This window comes from Parus major, chromosome 4 (assembly GCF_001522545.3).
Source record: "Parus major isolate Abel chromosome 4, Parus_major1.1, whole genome shotgun sequence".
Classification (NCBI taxonomy): Eukaryota; Metazoa; Chordata; class Aves; order Passeriformes; family Paridae; genus Parus; species Parus major.
Window position 1 is genome coordinate 12356204 of NC_031771.1, and position 27443 is coordinate 12383646.

General features: G+C 39.8%; 1 protein-coding gene across 1 annotated transcript in view; it reads left to right on the forward strand.

The window, feature by feature from the left end:
* Positions 1-27443, forward strand: part of ZNF827 (zinc finger protein 827) — a 98672-nt gene that overhangs the window by 653 nt on the left and 70576 nt on the right. The window contains exons 2-3 of the mRNA XM_015623640.1: positions 21964-22974; positions 26798-26970. Of these exons, the coding sequence (XP_015479126.1) occupies positions 21964-22974; positions 26798-26970 (1184 nt within the window). The remainder of the gene's footprint in view (positions 1-21963; positions 22975-26797; positions 26971-27443) is intronic.

Consider the following 27443-nt stretch of genomic DNA (forward strand, 5'->3'; position numbering starts at 1 on the left):
TGCGGCTGAGGCCGCCCGCGGCCCCGACCTCCTGACCGCCGCGCCGGGGGAAGTCACGGCTTTTTCTGGGCCGAGGAACAATTGCCCTCATTGTGCTGATAGAGTTCGGCCTGTGTTATTATTTTGGATATTTTTGATTTTTTTTTTTTTTTACACACGGCCTAATTTGTACTTCTTTCGGATTAATTTTTTAGTTCAGTTCATAGGAGATTTTTTTTCCCAGTGTATGAAAGGTGCACCCGCCATTTGTCCCACATGAATCCCACCTTCCAGTGGGATTAGTTAATTTTAATTTCTTTTGCAACTAGACTGCACTGGATCAAAAGCTATTATCTAACAATAGTAATAATACTTTAGATAACTCAAAATAATAGTGTTCTAGACTAAGCAAATAGCTTGGAATTCAGTGTGTAGATGACGTAAATAGTGACTTGGTTTGGGTGGGTTTTTTGTTTGGGTGTTCGGGTTTTTTTAAGCAACACGTTGCTTTAATGGGTACTCAGTGTAAAATACATTTTTAGTCTCTGATTCTCGCTGGTTTTAGCAATGCCTTTCTTAGCGGGACAAAGAATATATTTCATTTTGAGGTATTAATGGTGGCAGAAGAATGTAAAATGCCCCACGAGCATCCCAAAAGAAGCTGTCAGCTGCTGTGCTCACCTTGACTCTGCCCCACTGAGGGCACCGTGCTGTGATTCGCTCCCAAGACATGTTACAGGTTGCTGCTGGTGCGTGAATGCTCTCCAGGGCACCTAAGCAATGTAGCATCTTACGAACCTCCCTGGGATATTTTGGATTCTGTTGCTATTGTTTGCGAATTTATAGTCAGATGTCGATACACAGAATAATTTGAGTGTTACAGTGTGACTGAGCAAATGTAACTTAGTGTGGCAAGTCCTTGTTGGCTCTAGTACAGCTCGGGTAGGAAGCTGTATGCTCAGGATTTCTAGGCCTTAGTTAATTACTCATAAATTGTTACGTACCCTGCAGAGCACCTGAGGATTGCTGTCGCTGCTGACTAGCACCCTGATTTTATAGTTCTGCCACTGACTCCAATGGACAGCCCTCACCTACATTTGCAGGTAGTTTTGCTTCAGAAGACTGCGCTGCCAAAAAACATGCAATGGTGAAGAAGTGCTTTCTACAAGACTTTGCTGGAGATGTACCAGGCTGCTGCCAGAGTTTCAGTTCCAAGGGAGCTGCTAAATACTAATGTCTCAGTGTTTGAAGGGAGAGAAGGATTGATATTATTAGATGCAATAATAGTGTGTTTGGGTGGCATCTGCTTAAAATGACAGAGTTGAGGTTGAACTTTCAGTCACTGGAGTTGTTTACAACATAATTTAGCTTGGAAGGGTCCTTTGCAGGTCGTACGGCCTAGCCCTCTGATCAAAGCAGGATGAACCTCAGGGTTCAGTCAGATGGATGGGCCCTTTGAGACTCCAGTATTTACATGTATTGTAAAGTGGAGTTTTTGTGTCCAAAGAAGTCAGATTTGGGGAGCTGTTTAGTTACAGATGCCAACAGAATGTCTTTAATCACACTCTGTAAAACACAAAAGAAAGTGCATCCTTCTTAATTTAAGGTACAAATGAATGAGGAAAGGATTTTAGAAGTTCCTGGACAGACACTGGCTCATTCATACCCAAACAAAATACTGCAGCAGTGTAAATACTTAATTTACAATGTCAGAATTAAGTCTATAACTTAAAATTTTGCCCAGTACTTGTGTGTCTTATGGTTGCATTTAGATGTGGCTAACTTGGACAAGTCAATTCATTTTCACTGGAACGTTTAAAGGAATTTTTCTCATTTCTGTGTGTATGTGTGTTAGGAGTTTTTTTCCCTTTCAGCTACTTTAGCAGTTAGAGATTTCTTTCTCATTTACTCAGCATAAGAATCTTTGAAAATATATTTATAAACACAACCCTTTCTTTCTGCTCCTTGTTGCTTCACTTTCCATTCTACCACAGGCTGTTGTTTTCTTTACTGAGGATTCCTGAAAGTCTGCTACCTCTGAACTGCTCGATGTGACTCAGAAGAGCTCAGCCTGAAAAGTAAAAGTTTTGGGAAGTCTTCAGGCACTCGAGTAAATGTTTAAGATCTAGAGCACTACATTGCCTTAAGTGCAGCAATCAATACTCCTTGGGGTTTGGTTCTGTCTCAGAGGCTTGTCAGCAATGCAATTTGCGAATGAATGCCACAATTCCATTTATTCAAAGCTTGCATTTATTTCAGAGTCTCAGGCAGAATTAAATGCTACATTGAGAAGTTTGAACTGCTGTGAGTTTCTGAAGAATGTTTTCAGTGCAGGACAAACTGCAGTGGCAGTTTCTGTTGGATTTGTTTTGTTAAAAGGAGGAGATGCGGAATTGATACAATATTAGTTTCCATATCAAAAGCTGGATATCTGATTATGAACGGGTGTAACTCTCCTTCCTTTCATGGTCAGGTACGGTGTTGGATGTTCCAGATACTCTGTTGAAGTGTTCAGCTGTTTCTATAGAGTAAAAAAAAAAAAAACACTTGAACTCTGTGAAGCTTTTTATTACGTTGTGTCTTTATTGCTCGATTATATCATCAGAGGAAAAAAAGTGCTGTCAAACAAGTAAATTAACAGTGATTTAGAGATTCCTTCATGTTTTATTTGTGCAGTTTGCTTCATCTGATACCTTCTAATAGCAAGACAAGATGCATTGGATGGGCTTTTCGAAAGACTTCCCAATGTTAGGAGTGCTTTTGCTGTTATTTGGTATTTAAGAGTTGCCTCCAAGACAAAATGCTTCTGTCAGGAACAGGAATCTTTCTCTTTCAGATGAGTTTATTACTTTACTAGCACACACAGTATGTATAAGGGGAAGCTTTTATTTATTGTTCTAACATGTTTTATTTATTCTTCTAGCATGTTTACTATTTTTGACCTCTTGCCACTGCAGGGATCTTGATATAGCACATAGTCCACAAGAGGATCCTCACAAGGAAAAATTATTATTCTTGGTATTATGAGGTTAATAATTTTAATACTCTCATTATGTTTGTCCTGGTGGTGCTGTAATACACCTCTCAAATAAACAGCAGCCTTTTGGTTGATTGAGTAACAACCCCATTACTCCATCTAAAAACAGTTTTCTCATTTTGTCCCTCTTATACTAGTGAAGTCCTCACAGATTTTTCAAAAATACCATCTCCCTTTATGGGGACCCTTTCTGACATGCAAAGTCTGTCTCTTTAAACTTGTATGCTGATTTATTTATTTATTTATTTTTGTGTTATGCAAACTAAGTCAATTCTACAAGATCTTTCAGTGATAAATGTCTAAAGCACATCAATGTGTTTTTGTAGGCTATGTCTTAGTGTTGTTTGATGGTGCAAAATATGGATAAGTCACACTGGAATATAGATTAGGCTACCAAAGAGTCAGTATTGTATTCATTTAGCTAATTAAGTCTTCGGGATCTTCTGAGTGAGATTTTAGAGGGAGTAGGGGTGTCAAAGATTTAGAACAAAACTGCAAACTTTATAGCTGGCCAAACAGGAAAACTAGCAGGGAGAGCAGTGGAATGGGAAGGGTAAGAGCATGCGGACAGAACACATTTTTACTTTTAAAATGGATAAAGAATGAATATTACTTAATCTTTGTATGAGAGTGATTGTTGTCTTTTTCATATGTAAGAAGGCAGGAGTAGGAGGAATTAAATTTAGAAAAAAAAGAAGGAAGAAGAGGAGCCAGGAGGAGCTGGCTGTTCAAAGTGAAGTATTAGTAATTTCCTATAATTTAATCAGACCAGATCCCAGAGCAAGATAATGAGAGCATGACCTACAAAAGAGGACTTTTTGGAAGTTAAAAGGGTTTCTAACATGAAGCTTCACAAGGCATGTGATTTGTCATGAAGCACTGTATAGAGGACTTTTTATTTCCCTTTCACATTGTAAAGAAATCATAATATAGACATGAGTTCAGATGGTTAGGGAGAGCTGATACAGATTGTCTGAAATCATTTTACTATTGCAGCTTTTCAAGCATGACTATGGAGTTCTGTAAGAGTATATATTCTAAATAACAATTTGGGGATTTTTCCTAGTTTTTTGTTGCCTAGTTTTCTATTCATGGTACGTGATTTGTATCATTTGGGTTTACTTGTACAAATCCCTCCGGGATGTTTGGAGGCTAAAGTATCGTATGCCTTTCAAAAATAATAATAATATGCAAAATACCTAGACTGCAAAGTAGCCAGCAGTATGTAACAGAATCCAGTTTTCATGGGAATGGGGGGAGATTTTTTCCTCTCTCTTTTTGCCCCCCAAAAACAAAACTTTTTTTTGTTCTATCTAGAATGTTTTCTCTGAACAACACATGCTATATATTGATACGGACATGAAGAATAATAAATTATATTGGTCTAAAGGGATAAAAAAAAAACCCTCTAAAAGGTGGATAGTGTCCTTTTTTCCAGGGATTTTATTTTTTAAATGTGGTTAAATAATAAAACTCCATCCCATAGTTCATTTTGGGATATGTGCTCTAGGCTACAGACAGTATCAATGCTACACTTATACACTGCGTTGTGGCTACTGCAGTGAGGGAGTCAGCAACTTGTACCCATAAGCTCACTTGAAAGCTTGTCTTCCAGGTTTTCTTTTTTGCAATCTTACAGACACCTTTATGGTAGTGTTATGCTCCCAAAGACAGTTTCTCTTTTTCTTGCTTGGTATCCTTCTTTGTCTAGACACCAAATATTTTGAATGTCCTGTCTAAACCTGACAGCTTAGGAGTTAACTCTATTCCTTGAAATTTCTTCTGCCTTTCAAGGAATTTCCTTGTTTGTGGTGTAATTGTACTGAGTATTGGAGTTCCAAGTTAAGCCTAACACTAAGATAAGGCTGTTTCACTCTGCAGGTTAAGAATTCATAGAGAGTCCAAGTTCAGGTAATTTGGAATGACACAAGAGTCATGTTTGAGGTTTTTTTCTGAGAAACATTCAGTAAAGAGAGAGAAACTGGCCCACATAAATACTCCTTTCCCTTATTCTTTTCAGTACTTAGACAACTTAGGATTGGGAGCAGAGGGGAAAGAGTGACCAGTGCTGATAGCACAGCAGACCAGGAGAGAGAAGGTTGCACATGAGACTGATGATTTAATTGCTGTTTAGAATAAATCACATTAAAAATTAAAGGGTTACCAAGTGGTAGTGGTCTTGTAATAAGTGATGTAATCAGAAGTTTCAGTAAATGAAATCAAGTTCCAAACCTCTGCACTGTTTCTTTTATTTGGGGTGCTCTTACTAGGGTAGAAATAACATTTTTGAAGCAAATCAAAGCCAAGCTACTGTCATCACCCCTTTGAATTCTGCTTGGCCCTGCCCCAAGGATTCCCTTCCTCAAGAAGGGTTTGTAGCTCTGCTGGCCCTCATCTGAGGTTTGCAGCTTGGATGTGGTTTTCTTCTGTTGCAAGGCTTTCTATGCTTTTCTAGGCAGGTGCAAGAATTCTCTCCTGCATGGTCTCAAGTTTTATCAGAAAGTTTCTGAAAGGGAAAAGACCTGGCACAAGCTTGCTTTAAAGTTACAACTTCTTATCTTGAATGAATGTTTTGGACATGTCCTGAATCTCTATGCCTGATAGATTTTGTATCAGGGCAAGTAACTTTTAGAAAAATGTGTTAGAAGAACTGCTGGTTTTACTAAGTGTGTATTTAGCTTAATGAATAATCCTCATGTGTGACTTTAATGAACGCAGATTCTTTGTAATCTTCTAGACTTCACTTTGATTTGTGTAGTAGGACAAATAATTACTCATCTCAAAAATTAAAATACTAACAGATCTTCCTCGACTAGATGATCATTATCTGGAGTGCAAAGTAAGGAACAGAGAGGGTGGCAGACTAGAGTATTTAGACAGCAGCTGGTGGTGTAGCTGTGTTTGCATGCTTTCCTGAAGCACAGCCAGAGTCTCTGCCTTTATAAATTACTGTGCCAAATCTAGACCTGACAACTAATGACCGAGGACCCATTTCTTTATGTGCTTGGAGCAGAACTTCCTCTTATCTACCTTTGTGTTTCTGTCACTTTGAGCCTATGAGGAGCCCTCCTCAGGCATCAGAGTAAGCATAACAGCCTAGAGCTGCTCCAATTTCTGCTGCCTCCAGGCTCTCACCCTGCTCCTCATTCTGGAAAGGAAAGGCTGACATAATCCTTTTGTCAATTCTGCGTTGCCAAAGGGAGTTCTTTGCACAGCAAATAACTCTGAAGGGAGCTCTTCTGCCCACCTTGAGGTACTTGAACATTGCCTGTAAGACCTAAATAGGCTTCATCATAATTGTTTATATTGTCTTCCTGCACAGTGCTGTACCACACTGAGATAACAAAGCAAGCTCTAAATAAGCTGCCTTGTGTACAGGAGGCTGTTATCACAGCAGTGTGCCCAGGTTAATTCAGCTCTACTACTTGTGGGTATACTCCAGCTGGCTCAGATATCACCACATAGCACTGCGTTATTTAGTATGGACATGCTCCCAGGAGATTCAGAGTTGTTGTCTTTGAAGGCTTTTACTGGCCTGTGTAAAAGTTTTTGGTAAAGCCCACAGAGTTTTCAGCTGAAAAATGCTATTTGGAAAAATAAAATCAAATTCCACCACCACTGTCCCACCTGCTTGTTTGTTCAGCAGAAAAAGCCATGAATGGATTGAACATTGGAAACGTGAAAGTTTCTCTTCACTTTTAGCTATTCCTCTTTATCTAAATTTTATGTGGATTTTTAGGCAGAATATCAAAATAGATTGCTATCATTTCTGGTACATCTGTCCCCCTAAGTATCCATAGCAGTAGTTTCTTGTACTGGGAGTTTGGCATTCAAAATCCTAAATTTCTTCAAAATAACAAGGTTTGAAGAATGTCCATTTCTAATTGAGTGCTTGCACGTTAATTATGTGACCTCTGATTTAAGGTTGAAAGCTGAGGTGTAGTGCCTAAAACCATGTGTCTCGGAGTGAGCAGTGCCAATTCTGCTGTATCTCTGTGCCTGTATGCTCTCCTACCACTATGAGTAGCTTCCTAATCCTCTCTTATTTGGCTTTGCTTGTTAACCCCAAGCAATCCTCTCAGGGACAGAGAAAGCAGCTGTCTTTGGTAACAAACACAGCATGACAAAACAAACACTTCTTCAAACTTCTCTTAGGTACCTCACCATAATATCATCCTTGTGGGAGGAATTAGGAACTCAGGGAATATAATTTACCATGTTTTAATCTGACTTTGGGAGAGAGGAAAAGGTTAATTTATAGGCAAATAGATTCCTGTGACATGTACAGGAGGGAATAATTTCAGTATCTGAAATCTAAACTTTTTGTTTTTGAACTAGTTGGAAGGCTAATGAAAACAAAACACCTCAGGTGACTAATGGGGCAGAATAAAATGGTAAATGAGGAGCCCATTATTTACCAGAAATCGAGCAGGAGAAGTTGCTTATAGCAAAAATAAACGGAAACTAGTTAAAACGAAATGGGATTTTTGTTAAAGCAGATACTCTGGTTGTTGTCACCTGCTGTGGTTGAATATTGCCATCCACACAGTTTGTGAGCTCCTCCTTTTGCTTTGTGACCTCTTCATAGGGGTTGTGAGCACAGTAGGGATAATTACAGGCACTATAGCACCTTGATCTGAGGCTTCATCTGAGAAGAGAACATCTAAATGTTCTGTTTATTGCCACCTGCATATTAAGATGACAGGGATTTCTAGTTTACTTTGTTGTCTCTTTATTGATTCCTGGAACATCTTTAATAAATGTGTTCTAAAGCAACAATTTCATGTATTTTAAAAGTCCTTTTCTAAGAGTCAATGTTTTGAGTGCTTAATGTGGGTTTTTATCTTTCTGTATGTTAGTAAAAGGGAAAGTTCACAGTATTTGTTGTTGCTACCTTTCTGACTTCAATATTTAGAATAATTTAAGATGACTTCAGTGAGTTCCCTTAATATTATTTTTTAAATTGAACTTAATGTCTATTATCAGGAATGGGCAATCTTTGCAGCCTTCTTCTGATCTCCCTTGTAGTCCTAGGGTGATGCAAAAGTTATGGAAGTTGCCTTGGTCCCCAGATAGAGATTCTTATTGCATGGGGATGTTTCTAGGAGAGGAATAATCCTATTATTTCATATGTCTTCATATCACTGCAGCTTGGAATAGGCTGTGAATCAGAGACGGAAACGGTTAGAGATGAAACCACAGCTGGAATGCGTTCTGATCTACTTACTGCTAGTTAAGAGCCATTTCCAGCTGCTGCTGCTAAGCTGATCTCCAGGCTGAGGCTGGGTTAGAAAACACAAGGGACAATCAGAGCTCGTGCTGTGTTCCTCCTTTGCCAAATACCCATGTCTCTCACAGGAGAGAACTTGGCCCTGTGTGTAAATCAGACAGAAGTGGTGGGATTACTGAATTTGTAGTGGTAACTATGCTTCTGAATTGAGTGGAATGAACTGCTTTTGCCAGGATGCCAGAGGGACTGGGAAATTGAGATGATGTCTTATTCATGCTCAGAGAAGGAGATAATGAGCTGACCAAAAAAGTCAAAGTAGGCATAGGTCAGGATGTACAACAGCACATCATCTTATCAAAGTAGGCAAACACAACCAGTTCTTTGACAGTTTTTCAAACCCCAGTATGTCCATTCTATGAAGAGCAGCCAGCCAGACACCTGCAGCAATAGAGAGAATATGTTCTTCTGCCTTCCCCAGAAGCTACTTGGTTTAAACTTGTACCTGGGAGATGAAAACCTGCCTTCAGCAAGCAAGATTTTTTTTCTCTTGCTATTTTACTGGTGCTGTAAGCTGAAACTGTGTTCCTTTAACAGTTTTGGATCCAAGAGTTCTAGATTGCAATGACAGAGCTGTTGGGGTATATGATGGTTGTGGGGATGTTTGGAGGCTCAGCAGGATAGTATACAGACATTAGATCTCTCTTTTTGAATGCTTGTTTGGTTGTTGGTTTTTTTCCTTGTGGCTCAACAGGAAGTTTTCTTTAGAGAATCTTCACACCTATTGGCAAAGCTTCACACACAGCTTTTTCTGCTTTAACCCTTGTATAGTAAAAGTACATTGGTGGGATGTATTTTTCTTCTTTTTCTCTTTCTTCAAGAATACTTGGGGTGTAATCACTGCTTTTATCACTAATAATTCTCTTTTTCACCCTTTGCTAGTCAGTATTTATGATAAGCTTTCTATGCCAGCTGAAGAAGATTGGCCAGGAAAAGGTAGGAAAGAAGAGAAAGAAATAGCCATTTTTCATTTTGGCAATAGCAGTACTTTATCAGTGTCACACCCTGAATGCTATTGGTGGTTTCAGAAGTTAATAGAAAGAGAAGTTATTTGGAACTGATTCAAGAGAAGATACAACATGCCTTTAAGCATTGGAGAGGAGAGGAAAAGTAAAGGTTGCCATTTGTATCATCCCTGACATTTTTGGCCTGGCTTAGGAAATTAGAGACAGTAGTCGTGGAGAAGGCAGATCAGAAATACCATGTAGGACTTCTGATTACCCTTACAGCCAAATATCTCCTGAATTTCTGTTTTCTGTAGCAACAGTAAGACATCAGAAAGTGCTCTCAAAGATCACCTTGTGCATGAGAGACAAGGAAATTCTGTTTCCTCCACATTTGTTGGTTATGTACAGTGCATAGGAGTACAAGCCAGAGAGTTAACCTGCTGTCCTAGGCACATATGACCAAACAAAAAATAGTTTCAGCCTAAAAGAGAGCCTGTTTTCTAGTAGGGTGCTGTAGGAAAGATACACTTAATAGGTTATTGGGGAAGCTGAGTTAAGTTATTGAGGTTGAGCATCTGTAGAGCAGTTGTCCCTCAGAGGAGCAGTGGTCAGTGAGGAAAAAGTTGGAAAACATACTGCTTTAAATAACTAGATGTGTTCTGGACACTGCTGTGTGTTTTGCAGCACAGCTGAAAACTTCTATAGGGCTTTCCTCAAATATTGAAGCTGTGCTAGGCTTACATCAGCCTGTACCTGTACAAAACCTGGTCACAGTTTGTCACCTCTCAATTTCAAAACTTGACTATGTCTTTGAAGAGATACAGGAATCCAGTTTTATTGCACACTCCATTGTGTTTAATAACTTTGTGTGGAGAAAGAAGGATGATATGTATAATTATTCTTTTGGTTTCAGCATCTGTGCATTAGCTATTTTCTATTCTCCTGTTCTGGGAATCTCTTGCTATTACCAGTGAGAGAGGAGGTATGGAAAGGGAAATTTTACCTGGGATCATGTGCATCTACCTTGCCATAGGTTTAATATTCTATTTTTAGCCCAAATTAGCTCACTGGCAAGAACCATGGCCTGTAGATTTTTGACACTCTTCTGCCACCTGTGAGAATTGGACTGTTCTTAAGATTCCCACCAGGGGCACTGAGGCAGCTCTGCCTTGAAGATGAAATCGGTAATTGTAGTGCTTCAGTAATATTTGCTTGTCATTACCTTCTTCTGTACATTAAAGGTTTCTCCCTATTTTATAGACATGCACGGCTTGGGGAGGAAGGTGGTTTAGACCTCATAGGAGGAGTTACGGAGACTGGGAACCTCCTGCCCTGTTTGTGCTCAGCCAGGCAAGGAGCAGTGATGGAGAGACAGCAGCTGCTCTTGCTGTGATGTTCAAGTGGGCTGAGGGAGCTCTGAGGGTCCTACACAGAGCCAGAGTTAATGTGGAACAGCAGCCTCAAATAATGACAGCAAGAGAGCTTTATTTTCTGGAGCTATCACTTTGGTATTTAGAAACGATTTTAAACAAGCCTGTTGTAATCTTGTTTATAGCAATTAAGGATTTGCAAGTAATTTAAATAGTTGGTTTTGGCAATGTGCAGGTCATCTTCTTATAAGTATTGCTAATGTCAGGTTGAAAACATTTACACAAGAATAAAAGTCGAGGAAGCAGGTAATTGACTGATTTATCAACCTTAGCAGACAATTTTTTCTGATACATTGTGGTGGCTATGGTAAATTTACTCTGGATTGCTTAAGGGCATTCTCCTATATGGTGTGTACAACACACGAGGGCAACTCCTTGGAATGAATGGGTGAAGGAGCAGGTAATCAGCCAGCTTGGTTTTGGTGCCTCAATTAGCCTTTTGGTCAATGGCTTGTCTCCTAGGAAAGTTGGGAATTGCTATGCACAGCTCAGAGCATAAGTGATTTACAGCTTTTTCATGGAGGTTTTAGATCAATTTTAGTCTTTCAGGTAACAGGAGAACTTTTGTAAACTTATGGCCATTCCCAGGCCATAATGCCAAACTACAGGATATTTTAGCACAGTTGTGATCAGGGAATTATTTATTTTTGTTGCAAATTGTCTGTGTACAACAAAGCAGTATGTTTGAACATTATACTAACTTCTTTTGCCAGCTGCATTGATGCTTGCAACTTCTCTGCTTCCTTTCCACCTGCAAGGGCAACTAAAATCATGTTGCTGTGGTGACCCTGTCAGTTTTAGATGAGAAGACACAATAAAATGAGTCACAGCTATTGAGGGTTAATCAGTGGTGCAATAATCTGTAGCACAAATGGATCACTTTGTTCGTGGCTGTTGTAAGTTGTGAGGAGTATTTGAGGATTCCTGTGCCTCCTTTTTATTTTTTACTGTTGTGGTTGTGACTGCTGAGGTTTGCAGTGCATTTCGGGCAATGAAGATGCATTTTGTCGCAGTAAAGAGTTGAGACAGCTATCACTGCAGCTGGTTCTGGGGAGGTGGCAGGTCAGGGGGAGGCCTTAATTAAGATGAATTGTTGGCTGATGAAGGCACTCAGTAAGAGCAGGCAGTTTACAGGTGTAGCTCAAGACCAGACAACGCAGGTATGCAAAATATAGCACCACCAATTTTATGTTACCAGGTTAAATGAAGATTAGAAAGCAAAGATTTCCTGTGGTTTGTTGGGTTTTGGTTTTTTGTTTGTTCAGTTTTTGTTTTGTTGTTGTTGGTTTTTTGTTTGTTTTGGGCTGTGTTTTTTTGTGGTTTTGGGTTTTTTTGGCACCTAGAAGATACAAAATATGACCTAAGAAACTGTAGTATTCATAATTACTTCAGTTTTGGTATGGAGGCTTCTGTGACCGAGAACTGAACTACCAGAAAGCACGTAGCCATTTGGAAATGAGTAACTGAACCTCTGTTTTGCAGCTAGACTATGTTTAAGATAAGGTCGTTTTGGGTTTCTAATTAGAATTTCCTAGTAGACACACCAGTTCTGTGTTCCACAAGCAACTTCTTAAAGATTTTATTAATGACCTGCCAAAGGATTAAAATCTTATTCATGGAGTCAGATGTTATTGAAGGATGGCTTTAAAATGTTATGGATTCCTATATTGAATATTTTGCATTCATGTAACTCTCTCACAATAATTTGACCTAGGGTGGAAACTAAAATTCCTCCTATTGGGACTTTTCTGGTGGTAGCCAGATTTTGCAAATCGTTTGCTAGAATTGTTTGAGATTTCATTTTCATCGAAGACACATTATTATGAAATTGTGTAATATTTTCCCTCCTTTATGAGACAGGCTGACATGATATGTCTTGCCCCTGTATGCTAAAGGTAAGAGAAGTCTTGAGAATAATCTTTGGCTCCTCTTATTTTGGAGGTGCCAGCCTATTATCATTTGGTGGTGCCTATTATAATTTGGTAGTTGATGTTTTCTCACTGCAGCAGCCTATTGAGTTAGATATCTATCTAGAGCAAAACAAATAAGCAAAGTAAATTTTAGCTAACTAGAAACAATTTTAAGCAATATTTAAGCTTCTTTATAACAGAAGGTAGAGTTTTTGATTGCTGTGTTGAGCTTTACATGTAGGTGGCAAATGGTCACTGATGTTAAGGATACGCTGCCATTCCAGGTGCCAGGGAATCTCTCTGGATAGACTTGCACATGAACCATTTGAACCACCACAGATTATTAATACTGTTTTCCATTTCGAGCAGAGCTGTGGGAATAACAGTGGAACTCCCACACATACAGTTTTTCCTCAACTTTATAATAATCTATTTGAGTCAAAAACTGATATCATAGCTGGTTTTGCAAAGACACAGGGAAGCCTGAAATTCCTGATAAGGGACTTTAATCTGGCTCAGAAGTTGCTGCCTAAAAATTGTTTGGTTTTATAGAAAATGGTTTATCATCTTCTCTGTTTACATCAGGAAGAAGAGGTGTATTCCTTTGATATGTTAATGTACCAGTTCCAGATTTTCAGTTCCATATTCCTGTAGTGTATAAGTCAGTCTGATCGGTATCTTGTGCTTTATGAAACATGTGCCCAGCCTCAGCTACAGGTTATTATAGGATGCTTATAAGGGCTTGTGGAAGAAACTTACAGTAAGTCTGGCTGTGGTATTTTGCTCAGCCTCCATGAAACTGTTGCATGAGCATTGGTAACATAAAATAGCTTCTGCAAGGAACATGATTCTCTATTGTTTTACTGACACTTCATGTGTTTTATGAACCTGTCTTGGGGCTACTAGGCAGTCTTTGCAGTGTAAACTGACCTCAGAAATATTTGTTTCTTCTGAAAACCTCCATCATAAAAATCAACTGTGTTTGTATGCCTTCTCTCCAGTTATTCTGTGTGTTGATCACAGAATCACAGAATAGGTCAGGTGGCAGGGGACCATGGTGGGTCGTCTGGTCCAACCTCCCTGCTCAAGCAGAGTCATCCCAGAGCACACGGCACAGGATTGTGTCCTGATGGTTCTTGAATATCTCCAGAAAGGGAGACTCCACACCCTGTCTGGTCAACCTGTTCCAGTGCATGGTTCCTGCACACCTCATATTCAGGTGGAGCTTCCTCTACATCAGTTTCTGCAGTTGCCTCTTGTCCTATTGCCCAGCACCACCAAGCAGAGCCTAGATCCATCTTCTTGACACCCCTTCCTTTGGATACTTTTACACATGGATGGTCCCTTATTCATTGTCTCTACTCAAGGCTGAATGGGTCTGAGTTTCTCAGCCAGTTCTTGTAAGGAAGATGCTCCAGTCCCTTAAATGTCTTTGTAGCTGGGCTGGAGCCCCACATCTCTCTTGTACTGAGGAGCCCAGAACTGGACACAGCCTTCCAGGAGTAGAGTAGAGTAGAGTAGGCAGGATCACCTCCCTGTTGATCAAGTTGGGTCAAGTCAGCTGATGGAAGCTTTTTGTGCAGGCTGTTCTTTTGTGGTGCATCTCTTGAGAGATAGTCTTCAAAAACATTCCCCTCCTCTAAGGCTGTGTGTGTTCTGTTCTGTTTCACATGCACACCTCAAGTTCTTCAGCTTACTGGACCTGAAATACTGGCAAAATCCAGCTAGAATCAACTAATTCTAAATTATAGTAAGCAAATATCATACATGTATTATGATACACTTGTACTATTTATATGTAACATTTCTATTTATTACTTTATAAGACAGTGCGCTGCCCTCCTACTTTCGTGGTTGCTGATTATTGTGCCTCACTGTTAAGATATTATTTCTGGGTCTTTATAACTCCTCTCAGAAAGATGCTGCCTACCAGTCATAGAGAAGAGGGGTTTTTTTAATTACGATCACAGTTTTTGGGGGCCAAGACAGCTACAGATGTCTCAGATTATGCTTCTGAAGAAGTCTGCTTGACATTAATTCCTGTGGCCATCCTGAATGTGCAGGCCAGCTCTTCCCTGAGAGATGTAGTGTTTTGAGATTTGGGATGGGAGAGAGAGAGTCCTCAGTTGGTTTTTCACCAACAAGGCATGATGTACTTTGCACCCCACAAGATTAGAGGACATCGTGGCTCAGATTGTTGACTCCACCTGTTTTCTCATTCCTGTCTCCTTTGCATAATTTTTTTTTTCCTTGCCAGAGTGAGTAGTTTTCTGCCAAATTAATGAGTTGAAATAGGCTGATGAAGCAGTCAAACAAAAGAGCAAACCTAAGTGAGGGTACAGGACCACCATTTCTGTTGGTCTTGAGCTTTTGTCACCTCACTGCACTGTAAGGTGATGCCTGTTCATTTGTAGATTAAAATATCTGAGTCCCAGTAGAAGCAAACCTCCTTAAACAGTAATCCCACAGCTATTAAGTATAACTTCCTGCCTAGAACAGAAGAATAGCTAATCTTTCTTGGAGGTAAGATGTCAAACATCCATCATTCTAGGAGTTCTCTTTTGAACTTGCTTTTGGGGGAGATCAGGCTTGTCTTTGTAAGGTCCTATCCTGTGGTCTGTCAACCAGCCCTGAGAACCTTCAACAAGTAGTGACAGCTCTCCTCAGGAGAAACCATGTGTTTGTCTCCTTCCATGGATGCTTGCTAGTAAAAAAAGGAACTTTTTGGCAGCTAATGAAACCTGCTTGGCACATTTATTCTGGGGCTTGTGGCTGAAAGTAGAAGGCCACTGCCTCTGTTTCCCATCTACCACAATTTTCCTCTCTTTTGAGGGAAAGGAAAGGAAATAAAAGTAGTTTTATGTTGTCTGTGAAAAGCTTTTTCAGTAATCTGTCCTGATTCCCTTTTTCCTTAGGAGAGTCCATCACTCCTGGATTCTGCCTCTGAGAGGAAACTGAGGTGTTGTATGTGTATTTTGATAATCTATGGCTGTCTAGCAGTTTAAAAACATGAATGTGTAATATTTGGGCATATTCAATTGTTTGTGTGTATAGGCAAAGCATCTGGAAGAGTTCTAGTTACTGCAAAATAATTAACATTCTCTAATCTTTTTTTGGCCCTGAGTTCTTTTTCAAAAAAGCAGTACTAGGGAAATTGTTAGGTGAGTATTCTATTTTTTCAAAGTCACTTTAAGTTAGGGATAAAAGTAGGGAATGTATGCCCTGTCTTTAAAAGCTGTGCCTTCTTTTTCCCCTATCCTCCTTCCCTCCAGTTAGGAAAATCGTTATCTTGGAAGATGTGGAGATGAAATACAAAGTCCTACCCAGGGCTTCTTTCCCTTTCTAATTGTATGAGTATTTTCACATAACCTAAACACAGAGAAGGACAGAACAGAAGAGCTGTGGCTTTTTGGCAGATCCTTCTTGCAGCTGTGCTGCTCTCTTTAGGTCAGCCTGCAGCAGAGAAATCTGGTTCAAGCACTAGCAACACTACTAAACCATTTTATGAGGAGGTCAAGAGTTGAATAATCATCCTGTTGATAAGGGGTAAGCCAGAAATTCCATTCAAAGAGGATGGTGACTTCCTGTGCTGCTTACCTATTAGAGGTCACAGAAATCATGAAGGGAAAATGGGAGACCAAGGGCATTCCAGCACATGACTGTGCAACTGTGACTTTAAAGTCTTATTTGTGGCTGTAGATATATTAAAAGGATTTAAGGCAGGCCCTTGCATTTTTATTAAAATCATTATTTTCTAGCAAACATCCCTATGGGAAAATCATCACAGCTGCTGTTCTGGATATGTACCCTCATCAGTTGTGGCTGTAAAGGCTTTTTAGAGGTGGAGACTGTGGGGTATTGGTGCACCTTGTGCCCAGCTTCTTGGAGGTAGTCTTACAGCACACACATCCACATGGTTTGGTGTGTGTGGGAACCCATATAAGTTGTTCAGCCCAAAGATATTACATTCACCCTTTTTTTTTTTTTTTTTTTTTAATTTGAAATGCTTAAAATTCAGCCTGAATACCAAAAGGGTAGTTTGTAGGCAGGCAGCTAGACTGAGCAATTTATGTAGGATACCACAGAATAGACTTTCCAGATATGACTGTCATTTTTATGTCTGTGCCTTCTGGTTTCTATAGTACCTGATTGTGAAATCAGCAAGGGCTTATGTGCAGCTGACACCCAGAGAAAATGTGAATTAGAAAGTGATGTGGTATTAGTAAGTGGTCTCTTGTAATTATTCTTAACCTTTGCTAAAGTGATGCGCTTACACGGTTTACCTAAAGATAGCCATTGTATTTGGTCCTTAGCTCCTTCATTCTTTTCTCCTCCATATTATCTGGTCTGCAGAGGTAAGATGGGAACAAGGGGAGCCTGTGCTGATCTTGAATTAACAGCCACCATGTGATGGGAAAACTTGTCTTATTTGGATATGATGGTGATGACAAGTCATGATGGAACCTGGGTTACAGCAGGAGAGGGTATCCTGAACTGGACTGCCAGGACAGTGAATTCTGTCATCATGGCCTGATTCCTTAGTCCTCATTTGAGGTTTCTAAGAAAATCAGAAGGGAATAGAACAAGAGAATCCATTTTGGAGGCTGGATATGAGCATTCCAGTTCACTATCTGTCTCACCTCTCCTTGTCCATGACTGATTAAAAGCCTTTACAGTTATCCTTGCCTTCTTGATTGTCGGCTCTTTGTTCTCTTCACTCATTCCACTTTTCTTGCTATCACTGATAAGTTACCCAAGGCTAAGTCCTAGCTTGCTCAGGTATTGTCCCTGCCTTATTTTTGATGCATCTGCCTATTTACTTGGCCTTAAACTGATTGCTCAACCGAGCCAGTGTTTCCGCAGAACTCCTCTTGGATGGCTTCCTGCTTCATTTAAGTTTAATGCGTTCTTTTAAATTCTTTAGGTATCTTTGCAGAGCTCCTCGGTTCCCTAGTGTAAAGCTATCACTTAATCCTAGCTCTTTCAGAAGGCCTAGGTACAGTGTTCAGTGTAAAATAATCCAAAGGATGGTTTATGGTAGGTGCTAGAGATGAAATGATAGTTGTTGGGGCAGCAGTTTAGGAAGATGATCAGGGTGTCAAATGGACAACATTTGTAATTGCAGCTGTACATAGATTGACACAAACTTGAATGATCATATCTGAAATCCTTATACAAATCAGGGTAATTGATATCAAGATAATAAAGATGAGGTTTGGCTCTCCTATATCTTTAAATCTTGGTTCTGTAGGTTCCTGGTTTTTCCTTGAAATGTAAGTGCTGAAAAAAGGGCAATTTTGATTAACTTATCTCATCAGCAGTTTTCCTGTGTGCATTTCTTTGAAATGCACACGTGAAAATTGAAATTATTTGACTTCTTCCTACTTTTGCATTTGCTTTAATTTTCATTCTGTAATCCCGTCATTACAATTTCCATATGTTTCATATCATTATAGCATATGGATTTCTGTATTGAAGTTCTGTAATTTACTCATTACAGTGAATGATTAAAGCAGAATTTTCTTCTGCTTAACATGAAAAATCAGTCTCTGAGGTGGGTTCCTTAGCTGTAGCCTCTTCTCAGATAATTTCTAGTGTTTCAAATGGTGTTCTTTGCATCATGTTTTCACTGCCTGCGTCTGTTGCTCAGTAACACAACTTTGAGACTCTTCCCTTTCCTGGATATCTAACGCACTACATTGATATTTCTCCCATCCAAGTCCTACAAAGTGAAGCTGTGGATCATCTCACACTTGCCACTTTCAGGAATGGCATGTGTACATTGCTCTGGGTACAGTTAAAGTTTCCAGCATTTGAAACGAGTGGCTCAGTGTATAAATCAACAAACATGTTTGTCTTTTTCAGTTTTGAGATATAAGTAGTTTGAGTAAGTTAATATTTACATTTCTATTGGCACCAGGGTCAGATTCTAATCAGCACTCTAAATAAAAGGGCAGATGGTCACAAAGTGAAATAACACACTTTGGGATCAATAAGATTTGTCTGTCAAACTGATCTCTTGAAGAGGAAAATGAACTTCTCTGTATTTGAAAACAAGCAGATGAGTTGGCGAGCGAGGGAAACTGGCTCTTCTTCAAACACTGCTTTCTGCACACATTTGTGGCTTTGCCAGAGATGGATACATGGGCAACATTAGTGGCAGCAGTCACCCAGCAGTACTTTGGTGCCTTTTGTCATTGCTGACAGGAGTGGAAAATATTTTTTTGAGGCTCCTGGGTGCTGTGTGATGTGATAGTCCTGAAACATGCAGGCTGTCTGTAATTTCCAACTGGTCCCTGCCAGTGGCAAAAGGCTTGGGAAGCAGCTGTCGTTTCAGAATCACTCTGGAAATCAGGAAGAAGCAGTATTGACAGGTCTTGAGTCTTGAATCATGATGAGAAGCTCCATAACTGTGTTGAGAGAGAAGGGAAAAACATGTCATGCAGATTTCTGTCACAGATGTGAAATACAGCTGGAATTTCATGACAGACATGTGAAGGTTGGCTCGTGCTTCAGACAAACCTGATCTGGGTGACCCAAGAACCCCCCTGGGTTCTGAGAGAAGGTTTTTATATAATTTCAAATCATAAAGAAGTAGTTGGATTGGGTTGATTTCTCCTGGAGTGCTCAAGCTTGTTCAAACTCACAGGCTCACAAGTCAATGTGAATTAAAATTCTGCCCTGAAGGCCTTGACAGGCAACTTTGCTTAGAAATGAAATTGCCAGGCTTCACTGTTCTGCTTCTAAACCAATTCACTGGTGTTTAAAGGGAGACTTGACTGAGCTAGTGATAAGACACTGATGCTGGCTTTTTCAGCATTAACCTTACAGGCTTCAAATACAGTGGGCTTGATGCTGCAGCAACTGGGAATTACTGAGAAGAGGAAAATTAGAACAGTGTCAGCAGTTAGAGGTCTGGTTTCTGGCTACAGAAAGAAGCTGCACTGGTGGGAAAAAAAGTATCCTGCTGGCTTTTGGGATAGTGAGCCTGGAGAGGAAATTTGCCCTTTATTATAGAAACTGCATGGAGCTTTAAGAGACCTTGAGTGGTCACAGGTAGATTAACAACAGGAGAGCGAAATCTTTTAGGTAACCTAGAGGAGGGAAATCCTGGGCTTTGGAGAAAGCCTTTAAATGAAGAATCCTCCTCTCCTGCAGCTCCCTGACAATGACATGGTGGTGGCTGCCCTTTTGTTTAGGCAAGACCAATGGGGAATGTGCATGTCTGGAAAAAGAAAGAAATTGAGGTACACAGCAAGGAACAGAGAAATTTGGGGTATAGTAAGCTGTAGATCTCTCTAAAACAAAAGTCCATTTCTTCTTGGATCCATTTACTCTAAAATATGCCTCAGACTGTAATGTTTGAGGCTTTTTGGGTAAAGGGAAATGCAATTCTTCCTCCCTATGAATGGATGGCCACTACAGAGACAGAGTGGGGTTTGCAGGGGAGAGGAGAGATGGTTTCAACAGACAGATTAAGTGGTAGGAAGCAGGCTAGCTCTGGCTCCAGAGCTGTGTAGTGGTGTCAGCTCCAGGCTCTCCCAGAGGATGTGCCTTACACTTGGTGTATCAGTTTAGACAAAGTGCCAATAAGATGCTTTTTTGACTTCCAATCCAGAAATTGTTTGCATCAGGGATGAATGAGTGGATCTCTCATGTGAGTGCACCCAGCTGTACAGACATGCTCAAGTTACATTTTTAATGTTCGTGGGGTGAAAAGGGAATACATTCAGTTCTCCTTTAACCTGCATAAGTGCTGGTTCAACTGATTAGCACCTCTCTCCTTTATTTAAATGTGCATGGTACTGGCCTTTATGCACATGTTATTGCTGAGTCTGTGTTGTTAACTTTGACAGCACCAAAATAATTCTAGCTAAGAGCTTGAATGTTTGTTTGGCTTTTGTTTGTTTAGAAAAGGGAATAAGCGAACCCTCTTCTACTTGAATTACAAACCTAAGGTAACTGAGTTTATTGCCAGCTTCTAAAATATTGGTAGCTTTTTTCCAAAGGGTTTTGAGTAAAAGAACTTTCTGTGAGAGACTGTGCCTCATATTCTGTATAACATAAAAAAGTCCCAAAACTTTCAGAGTGTACATTTGTATCTCTATACTCTTGATACATTTGTCTGAGGTTTTCCTCCTTAAATTCTTTGGATCAAAGCAATAATAGAAATCTAAGTTTTTATTCATTAACTTCTCTCCACGTTTTGTAATTTGCTGGAATTAAATTGGGAATCTGGGAATAATACATGATCATAGGCACAATACATATCACATGCAGGCTTATTTCCAGAATGTCAGTAGAGGGTTATATTAAATACTTTTGTCTTGCTGTGGTGCGATTAGAAAGATGCTTGTGCAACTTGGGACATTGTGACTAAAAGCAAGAAATGTGAGATCTGGCAAGAGGAGATAATATGAATTTAATTCTAACAGTGCTGTTGTTCTTTACTATGTTCTGATTGGGCAGGAAGATCTGCCAAAAAAAAAAAAAAAAAAAGTCTTGGTCACATCTGTATGACTTTGAATACCTGTCAGGAAGAGGAGCAATCCAGGGTCACAGTGCTTTAAACACTGGCAGGTCTCAGGAGAGACTCAGGTGTTTTGTAGTTACTAGAGAGGAAACTATTTAACTTAACTGCAGTGAAACCAACACATTTTTCTTTTTTTTCTTTTCACCTGAACTATGTTCTGTTTAGGATGATCTTTAAAACTTTATTAAAGAGTGATAAATAAATAAGAACAACTAGAGTCTGTATAAGACAATGCTGTGTGTATGATGTTCCTTTCCCAAGTAGCTGGAGAGATGAGAGCTTTAGCCTGCATTCATGTATTAGTCATTGCAGGAATGAATTGTAAATTATCAGTACCAATTTATTTTATTTTATTTTAGATAGGGGTCACTGCAGGATTGGTCTGAGATTTGAGTAACTACAAACCTGATCTACCTTTGAAGGCACACCCGTGCTGGATGTACAAATACACAAGTATCCAGTAATTTCTGATCTGTTAAATCCCTGCCTTACACCAGAGAGTTCATAATATTTTGCAGGACGTACAGACTATGTCAATAAAGAATTGTTTGCAAGATATGAATATATATAATGTTTATACATATTGTTGCAGTTTTAGCTGCTTTAGTTATGCAGACTGAAAGATGACAGATTTGTCATCATTTTGTCTTCTAGGAAAGATTTACTCATTTTGAAAAGCTCTATTTTTCTGGTCATTGAATCCAGGCTGATTCCAAGCCTGTGCACTTTAGGTGCTGGGGGACTATTCAGGAGGGTCATGCAGAGGTCAAGCATGCTTAATGCTAAGAAACTGCTTTACACCGATTTGGGAATAATGCTGTTGTTCATGGTTCCACACAGATGGTACCAGACAGGAAGAAGTGGAAGGTGAGCTCAGTGAAGAAGAACGCTGGTTTGGGAATTCTTCAGAAACTCCTTCGGAAGCATCATATGGAGAAGTCCAGGAGAACTTTAAGCTGTCTCTTGAGGACAGAATACAAGAGCAGTCCACCTCCCCTGATACCTCTTTGGGAAGTGCAACACCGAGCAGCAACACAGCGGAGCTGGGACCCATTGAAAATGAGGCACTAAGAGACACGCTACAGAGCAAGGAGCACCTTTCTCCAGATGTGTCCACTCTGGGTGAAGAGGAGCCTCCAGGTCCAAACAAGCCACTGAGCAGTAACCTGAGGCGGCTCCTGGAGGCTGGCTCCCTCAAACTGGATGCTGCTGTTACAGTCAATGGCAGAGTTGAGTCCCCTGTAAATCTTGGCTCAAATATCTCCTTCTCTCCACCTGCTCACCATGCCCAGCAGCTAAGTGTGCTTGCCAGAAAGCTTGCTGAGAAACAGGAACAAAGTGACCAATACAATGCAAGCAGTCACTTTATATGGAATCAAGGTAAGTGGTTGCCAAACTCAACCACCACCTGTGGTTTGTCCCCTGATTCAGCTATCCTGAAGCTGAAAGCCGCAGCCAATGCCGTTCTTCAGGACAAATCTTTTTCCAGGACTGAGGACACGATAAGATTCGAATCCTTTTCCTCGCCTTTTAGCTCTCAGTCAGCCAGCTCCACGTTAGCAGCTTTATCTAAGAAAGTGAGCGAAAGAAGCATGACTCCTGGGCAGGAGCACCCACCTCCAGCCAGCTCTTTCCTTTCCCTGGCTTCCATGACCTCTTCAGCTGCCCTTCTCAAGGAGGTTGCTGCAAGGGCTGCAGGCACCCTCCTGGCTGAGAAGAAGAAATCACTGGTTCCTGAGGAGCCCCTGCAGCTTTCAGAGATGAAACAAGAGAAAGCAACTCCACCACAGTCTTTGGAATTACTGTTACTACCAGTCCCGAAGGGAAGAGCATCCAAACCCACTAGTACAGGTATGGATACAATTTGAAATACTAAGTAGAATGTGTTTGTTTTGCTATTGGCTTATATAACATCTCTTCAGTGGGTCTGGATTTGTTTGATCCCATATCTTATGAAAATAAGAAACAGATACTTTAGGTGAACAATAGAAAAGCTTTTTGAAGTACCACTTTGAGACCAAGCTGTCACAAATGTTTCCCTATTTTAAAGGTATGAGTGTACAGTTCGGTACATTTTTTTCCCCCTTTTATTCCATACAATAGTATTTTCCTCTCTTACCAAGTTTAGAATGTGTCCACAAAAATATTTAATGGAGAAGATCAAAGAATCCCTGTGAGGGAGCTCACAGTTATCAGTGAGCATGTATAAAACTAGTGCTTTTGAAATATTGGACAAGGGAGAATTCTCCCTCCTGCTGTCTCTGTCACAAATGGACTTTTGTGTAATCGCTTACTACCCTGCCCTAATTTACCAGAGTATATTATTGTGTTGCCACTTTTCATTAAAATTTTTTGCAATCCTTTGTTGTAACAAAAAAAAAAAAAAATCCAACTAAACTGCATTTCTCTAATTTGCTCAACAAGAACTATTTTACACATCTGACTTTCTTCCATCAGTTCCAGCTGTTGACAGTCAAGGAATCAGGGTTATAGGGAAGAAGAAGAAACTGTCTGGGTAACAAAAGCTTTAAAGACCTGGCAAGCCATGCAGGGGAATTTAAATGATCCATCTTCAAAACAAGGAAAAATGATTTTTCATCTCTTTCTATAAAAAGTTCACATCACAGATTCAAATTTCTGGTGGAACATACGGCTTCAGGTGTTGTCAGTGTTCTGCTGCAGAGGAAAAGGAAGCATGGCAGGTATCTTCACAAGATGCACAAAGTAGTTTTATCAGGCTGAGTTCTATCAGGAGTACTAGCCTGGCTGCATAGGTGTAGCAAGCCATGGTACAGATATGAAGCCTGACATGGATGTTGTGTCATTTCCTTGCTGTTTTTCTGGCCTAACCTCTTTGTTTAGGGGTATCCTGAGGCCTGAACTGTCCCTGTGCAGCGCTCTGTCAACACTTGTGGGTTAGAAGCTATTGGATAGATAGATATGCTCATCCCTCCCTTGGAAGAGGAGGGAGAGGGATGCAATGAGTTACTGCCAGTATCAGTTTTTGCTCTGTTATACATGTGTTCTATAAATGCTTTACTGCTGTGTTTTGCCAAGGCAATTAAAGTGGCAAACTATTCTTGGCACAGGCCTGGCCTAAGGTTTTCATTAGTTTGATGAAGTCCTTCTTGCTATAACATAAGCTAAAAGCTGAATGTGTACATTTGCCATGAAAATAAATGTTACACATTCATGATTCCTTTTGCTCAGAAAACCTTATGGCACAAAAAGATGAAAAAAAAAAGTATATAATGCTTTATCTTTTTGTGTCTGTCTGGTTGTTCCTGGAGACTTTTTTTGTCTTGTTCCCAGAGAGGTGTATCTTTTCCCAGCAGGTATAGCTTTAGAGGTCTTTTTCCCTGCTCTCATACTTTGAACCTTTAATGCATTGATGAGTTTGCTTTGCTGTTAGGAATCTGATTAACTTCCCCACCAGCAACATGTAGCTTTGGTTATGAGATCAATACTCAGTGAGATTAATTAGATGTAAGTAAGGAGCAGCAAAGATGGAGGCTATTTAAAGAGGACTAAGTTAATAACAAGAGTATGCCTGCTGCTCTTTTGTCCACCGTGTTGAGCTATTTGCTCAGAGTTATTTCAGGCAAGAAGCTGGAGCCATGGCTTATCAGAGTGTAGTTGTCTCTGAAATGGCATGTCAGGTTTGGTCAACCTAATCATTACTTGCATTTTTATTATAGTAAATTGGTACAGAGGAGGCTAACTTTTCTATCTATCTGTTAATATTGCTAGTTTTATAAACTACTCACACATTTGGGATGAAATTGAAAAGAAAGCCTGGAATATCTGTTAAATTCTGATTGCTTTGAAAGGGTGTGGGTGACAGACACTTCTTCTACTGACTGGATACTTATTTGGTGTAACTTAATGCCTGATGCTTGTAATTTTTTTTCCCAAGACTCCTTTGGGAAGCACTGGCTGATTCTCTCCTCACTGGAGTAACATTGAGATATAAAATAGACGTCAGTATAAACAAAGAAAAGCTGAAACCCCTGATTTTCTTCTCATTCTGAACTTTATGCAGTATAGAGCTAACATGGTTCAGCTTTGGAGCACACTGGTACAATTCCTGAATAACACTAATTGTCATTGTTATTGGTGAAGTCACATGCATTTATCCCACTTGTTGGCATATTTTGTAATGTGCTAGATCACCATTGATTCAGCTTGATTGCAGATTTACTTTTAAGGGGGTCAAAACCAGGTGATATCTTCTTATACATTTCTCTTCTGGGGCTGAAGAAAAGATGTGATGGAAGGAAAAGAAATGATAGATAAAAAAGATACCCATTTATTTTTTTTCTGTGGTTTGTTTCTCTCCTGCCTTTTGTGAAGAAAAAACTAAAAATATTTTAAAATAAACATAAGCAGTTATGACATTGGTTTTAGCCTACTCTTTAGAGATGCAGAGAGGGGAACAATTTGATATTTTAAGTGTGATAGAATATTTTACAAGGAGAATTTCTGAACTTGCCATAGTACATGCTTTGACATTGTGTCCCTTTCTGTACTTACATAATGACTGCCTAATCAGTTGAATTACAGTGGTTTTGTTTCCTACTTGATAGCAAGAATTGTATTTTGGGACATGACAGATCTTTCTGGAGGTTTTTATCATTTAATTCCTCATCAAGGGAATTTGATGTTTGCTATATTCTTATCAGTGATAGTAATGAGATTAAATAGTCTGAGAGAATTTTTGAATAGCAAGATGCACATTGCTGAGCTCTGGATATTTGAAAACAGTCTTGTCTTTTACAGTGAGGAAAAGGACATTCAGTTCCACTGTAATAGTAGGCTTTTCTTTATAATAATGAGAGGAAATTGTTGTGAGAGGTTGGATGGATGCAAGGTTAGTTGTGCAAAGTCAGCAGCAAGAAATTTCTCTCTCCTTCAACCTTGTGATGGTTCTGCACTTGAAAGTCTAACCATATTTTCCTGATCAATGCCACCAAATCCTTTTTTAGGTGAATTGGGCAGTAAAGCAGAGTGCAGACATTTAGGAAGGCAGTAGATTTAAAGCCCTGGCAATTAGAGGAGCAGAAGGAAACCTATGACCTGAAGACCTTTGATGGCTGATGCTGCAGCAGTATCTGCTTGAGCCATAACGAAACAATTTCAGCAGCAGGACTTCTGAAGTCTTTCAGTTATAATATTAAATATATCTGCTGTGCAATTCCACCATGCTTTTCAGTTAAGTTGTGGATTCTTCTGTGCTTTATATCCTTCTTCCCTGCTGGCTCACCATCAGATGTGGAAATGGATCATTTTTTAACAGTTATGCATATTTTCCATACTCTGCTACAACCAGCCCTTGATAGGAAATGAAGCTGAAAAGTGATGATTATGAGAGGCATTCATCTCAGTGAAGTTAAATTATAAGGAACATTAGGACCCAGGTGAGAGAGAGTAGCATCCTCTACTGATTAGTGAAAGGAAGTTTGGGGCATTAACCTTTATAAATTATGGTGACCTTTGTCACAGGGATAATAACTAGGGGGATATGCAGGAGGGAATGGAATCTTCATGTACCTGTTGTTGTTTAACTGATGTTGCTTTACAGATGAAACTCTAGCATTGAGAAATGATATCTCGAGTATGTTTACAAGGGGAAAGTATTTGACAAGTAAAGGATTCTCTTTTTCTTCCTTCTAAGCCTCTGAAGAAGAAGGGGGAAAACCTTTCCAGTGTCCCATCTGTGGTTTGGTTATCAAGAGGAAGAGCTACTGGAAACGGCACATGGTGATTCACACAGGTTTGAAGAGCCATCAGTGCCCACTCTGTCCTTTCCGCTGTGCACGCAAGGACAATCTCAAATCACACATGAAGGTAAGGGAAATCTTTACTGACAATCAAAATTCTCAAATCATCAGTCAGAAACTGATAGTATAACAAAGCTATTTCGTTTGCATTTGCAAGAACAAAATTTCCCTAGTTGTTCTACGAATGATGCCTGTACTTAAGTAAAGAGGCCATAAAAAGGAAGAAAGAACTTTTATTCCATTTCTTGCCTTTCCATTTTATGCAGTGTGGAAACTGCCTTGGGTTATGTCAATTGGGTGCAGCACAAGCTGTCTGTGGCTGTGTTCCAGACCTGGAGCCACTAGAAGCAGCGATGTTGGTTAGAATGACACAGTTAGAAGTGACACAAAGCAATCCTATCAGTGCTTCTCCCAGGATGACAACTAATAACCCTGCATGCCAGTGTCTCACTCTAAGTGGGCAAAGCAACTTGGCTAGCTCTAGCAGGGATGTCTCCATTGCTTTCTACAGACAGGCCTGCAGTTTCAACTTTTTTCTTG